The following is a 5,080-nucleotide window of genomic DNA, read 5'->3' as shown; positions in this document are numbered from 1 at the left end:
GAATCCCCTTGAAAGTTTTTTACTGTTATTTTTATTTAATGTATTGTAATTTTACAAGAGCATTTTTAGGTGTGTGGCTACCTAACCTTTAGTTTTAAATTTCTATTATTAATTATGGAACTTCAAAAAATAAATTAAATATTCTAAATAAAGTTCCGACAATAGTAATATAAGTGTTATCATCGTCTTATCAATTGAAATTTAAAAACCAATGATGTTTAAAACTAAGTGGTCTTAGGAGTTGAAAGGAAAAATGCATATTTGAAAAGTTTCTTTATAGCTTGTTCATCATTATTAATAAACTCATTTATATTAAAATAGATTAAAATGCAATATACATTTATTTAGGGGGAGGGACTATACAAGAAGAAGTAATTGTAATTTTATGAAACACAAACAATATGTTTAACTACGTAATGAAAATTAATGGCATAAATGTTATGTTGCCAAAACAACAAAATTTAAGAAAACAGTTATGGTCCTTGTACATCTTGAACTGGTAGTTCGAGAATATCTTCACAAAACCCCAACCTTCTTTGATTAGGTTCTCAATTATGGAGAAACAACATCCCTACCCATGTCTTGCATTAGGTTATGCATCATCAGCTGAAATGTGGGATGTCTAGTAGTAGTGATCTAGAACAAGAAGCTTAAGATTGATTTGTGGTTAGTTAAAAAGAAGGGATGGTTTGAAGCATAAGAATCCTCTCAGGCAGAGGATTTCTCTCAGTTGACTTCATCAGAGATAATTGGCACTCATCAAGATTAGGAGTAGAGAATAAAAATACGAATTAAATAGTCAGCAAAAGGAGTTTTATTGCAATAGATAGAGATGAAAGAGAAAAGAATGTAAGGAAGTGTGTATTATTGCACTGAGACACTCTTGAAATAGAAAATGTCTTGGCATCAAATGAAGCTATTTGGCTAAGAAAAATCAAACTAAATTGAAACAAAGCTACAATCAAGGGAGTGAAATCTTGTTTCTCTCCTCTTCCAAGGAAATCAAAGTACACCGGAGAGAATACTCACTATGGAGAAAGGTACGCATTATTGGTTTATTTATTATTTGTGAGAATCATAGATTTCAAGATTCTATTGGTTTCTTATAATTAATAATCTAGAAAACCCTTTAAATTTTTTACAATCTGATGAAGTACGATAGGTTTTTGGATCAATCCATTCATTCTTGCAAGTAGGCATTTCTTCTCCCTCACATGTTCATCTGCACTGCTATAAGAGCTATAATCAAGGGCCAACTATGGCTATGGAACTTCCGGATTCTCTTTACCACTTCAAAGCCATCCATTTCAGGCATGTGAAGTGTAACATCCCAATTTTCGTAAACTAAATTAAAAAGGATTGTTATTTATAAATAAATAGAGTTTAAAAAAATGATGAGATTTTATAAATAAATAAATAAGGAGATATAATTATTAATTAAAATAATGATTTTAGAGAAAATAAAAAGGGTATTTTATTTATTTGTTTGATAGAGAATAAAATAAAGTTTGTTTTTATAAAATAATAAATAAATAAATAGAGTAAACAATAAGTCGCAAATGTCCTTAGCTATAAATAACAACATGCTAGGTCAGTTTTCAGACTGACTCCTTTGCCTCATAATGTTGTTTCTTCTCTCTTTTCCCAAAACCCTCTCTTTTTCCCGCAGGCCACCTAACCTGTCTCAGAAAAATGACGATCTCGGACTCTTTCACCGTTGGATCGTTGTGAAATTTAAAAATCAGGTTCACAACCCAATTCCGAGAATTCTCACCGTTGGGAATTTCAAAATCATTTCTGAGCTTATAGGAAAACCATTCGCATTATAGCCTTTAAATTTTCCCGCAGAAATCCAAAACTGTCTCGGTAAAACTATGATCCCGATTTCGTTAACCGTTGGATTTTCATGAAATTTGGATATATTGTTCGAAATTCAATTTCTCACCCTTCCACCGTTGGGATTTGCGAGATAGTATTCGTGGTGGGAGAAAAAAGAATCGCATGAAGACAGTACAAGTAGAAGTTTCAATCTCTTCTCCGTCTCTCTGACGTTTGGGAATTCAATCGGAGCAGTCGGAGGAATAACTGAAGGAATCTCAAGGAACTGCTAGATATGCTGCTATTGTTGGCTGAAGACACGTGAGTCCGCTCAGAGGTAAGGGATAAGTTATTCACAATTGAGAATTAGTGAGAACATGTGTAGGGATCCTTAGAGATATCAATTGGAATGGGTTTTGAGGTGTTTTGTAATTTTTATTTTATCCTTATAATTATTACAGTGAATTATATATGTTTGACAAACTAATTGTTGTGAAATTGATATGCTATTGTGTTGAGCGTGAACCCTATAAATCGAGTACTTTTTCTAATTAATATGAATTGATGAAATAAAGGAGAAATTTAGAGAGATATTGATTTTGTATTTTTTCTTTTTCTTGTTGATTAGGTTTTTATATATAATTTTAAAAAAAATTAATATCATAATTAAAATTGACCAAAGTGTTCATATAATTATTTAGAATTTGTGCATTGAAAGCTTACTTTGTAATTTGTGATTCAATGTGATGTATGCTAGTTTATATATATATATATATATATATATATATATATATATATATATATATATATATATATATATAGAGGTAGTTATTTATATTAATAATTTATGTAAATAATATTGTAGAGTGTTATAGTATGATTCCAAAAATTATTAAGTGTTGGAGTTTGAGAATATTATGGTTAAATTTGATGAACATGTGTATGTTGTACCTTATGAATATCATTAGGAATGTTATGAGATGGTTGATGTGATGTTATGAGATATTAAAGTGTGGACATGATATTCGATTGTAAATAAGTGGATGTGTTTAACACTTGATGTTACATTAATTATATCGTGAGCTATGAATTATACGATAACCCGACCAGTGTTTATGCGTAGTGTTAAAGAGAAAGTGTAGGTTCCTAATTAGGAACCAGTGTTAAATTGTAGCGCAATTGTGTTAAACATGTTTGAAACATGAGTGTGAGGTCGTGTTATTGTATAATTCATGACCAGTGCTTATAAATGAAATATGTGATGAATTGTGGAATAATATGTTGCCTTGAGATTATAATATTGTTATTGAGATTGAGTAAAAGTGTAAAATAGAATAGGTGTTGAATTGTGAGATACGTGAAAACATGTGATGGTGGATTGTGACATTATGAGATGTGAAATTGTGAATGAGTTTTGGTTGTGAATAAGTGTGTGATTAACTCTTGATGTGACATTATTTATGTTGTAAGCTGTGAATTGTACAATAACTCGACCAGTGTTATCTTGAGAAAAGTGTAAATGCGCAGTGTTAAAGAGAAAGTGTAGGTTTCCTATTTAGGAACCAGTGTTAAAGACAAAGTGTAGGTTCCTATTTAGGAACCAGTGTTAAATTGTAGCGCAATATGTTGTACGTGTTTAAGACACGAGTGTGAGGTCGTGGATATTGTATAATTCACTAGCAATGTCTGTGTGCTAAAATGATTTTAGGGGTTGGACCTGAATCAGGAGGGAGAGGCCTTGACGGACTCTCCGGAGTGTAGGCCTTGGGGGTCACCGGGTTTGAGTGCTCCTTTAAATCTATGCTGATCACATATGATTGGAGCATTCTCGCAAAACATCGTGACCCTGACTAGTCTGCCTATGATTTTACTTAGTGAGAGTGACCTGACAAACCCATTGTGTGGTGTGTCTTGTTATGTACTCCTAAGCGCCCCAGGGTGGTTTTTCACTGACATGGTACCACATTGCATGTAGGCTTGAGTCTTAGCATAATTGTCTCATGCGCTTGCTAATTGTTTATTATGAAATTGAGGTGTTATTATGTCTTGATCAGAGTGTGTGATTTTTGTGTAATGTGATTGATGATTGAAAAGTGTGATTGATGGATGAAAAGTGAACTTTGAATGACAAAGTGGTGGAATTACGTGAATTACATGTAAATAAGTTTTATTTGGTTTATATGATATGTATATCTAGTTGTCTTGTTTCTCTATTAGTTAGGAATGTGATAACTCACTCCCAGTTTGTTGTTTGTGTTTGGATCCTGTGATGATCTTGAACTTTGTGTTCGGGGGAGCAGATGACTAGGTGAACTGCTTTAAGGAATATTGTGCTGAAGGACGTCAGGACACAACGCTCTGATAAGATGTGTCATTGAGATATAAGTTTTTATGTTAATTTTATGATGTTAGTCTATTTTATTTCACCTCACTGATTTAAAAAAATATTTTTGTAAATTTTGACGGCCTTATTTTGAGCCGAATATATTTTTAATGAGTTTATTTGGTAATTGAAGTGAATGTGAACCTTCTACCCATGTGATTTTGTTTACCAATATATTTTATTTTTTATATATATGTCGGGGTAAAGGGTGTCACATGAAGATCCAACAAGATAATTCTGAATGAGTTACCAGCACCACTGATAGCACTCAGGCACTCAAATCCTGATGAAACAACAATTACATGAAAACCAAGCTTCTCAAGTAGCTTCTTGGTCACGGTCCTGTTTATACCATCATCCTTGGCTAACACAACCTTAAGGCCTCTGAACTGTGAACTCGAATAATCTTTAGGTGCAAATATGGATTTTTCAAGAGATGGTCTTATCTGAAACTTGAGAAGTGTCATGCCTTGCACCAAACCAAGGGTGTTCGGAGATATCCATATATTACCTTGCATCATCTACATATTATTCCACATTGTAAAATCAGAGTTACGAAAACAATCATACAATGATGAATTAAAAAATATTACATAAGGTTCATTTGCTGAACAAATTAGCAGATAGGCAAGTTCACAGAAAGAAATTTGGGTTTGGGGCAAAACACTTCAGCATTTTGCTAGAGCTATTCACCCACTTAACCCCAAAATGCATGAACCTTCTTATTGGTCACTTAATCCAACCAATGAAAGAAAAATAGAATTTTTTTCTAGTCTAGTTTATGGTAGGAAAATTCTATAACTAATTGGATGATCTTACAAATTAAAAAAAGGTAATAATTTCCAAGGACATCATGACTTGAGTTGGATTATGACATAA

At 32.5% G+C, this 5,080-nt stretch overlaps 1 protein-coding gene across 1 annotated transcript; it reads right to left on the bottom strand.

The window, feature by feature from the left end:
- Positions 1-4,386: 4,386 nt before the first annotated feature.
- Positions 4,387-4,722, bottom strand: LOC114396316 (protein EIN4-like). The gene has a single exon (XM_028358223.1). The coding sequence runs from the start codon at positions 4,720-4,722 to the stop codon at positions 4,387-4,389; it is 336 nt and encodes a 111-aa protein (XP_028214024.1).
- Positions 4,723-5,080: the final 358 nt, after the last annotated feature.

This window comes from Glycine soja, chromosome 18, assembly GCF_004193775.1.
Source record: "Glycine soja cultivar W05 chromosome 18, ASM419377v2, whole genome shotgun sequence".
Lineage (NCBI taxonomy): Eukaryota > Viridiplantae > Streptophyta > Magnoliopsida > Fabales > Fabaceae > Glycine > Glycine soja.
Note: the sequence above shows the minus strand (reverse complement) of the source record. Positions and strands in the feature narration are given on the sequence as shown.

Bases quoted from the DNA above. Each gene is read 5' to 3' on its own strand.
- LOC114396316 (XM_028358223.1), bottom strand. From the start codon at position 4,722: ATGATGCAAGGTAATATATGGATATCTCCGAACACCCTTGGTTTGGTG.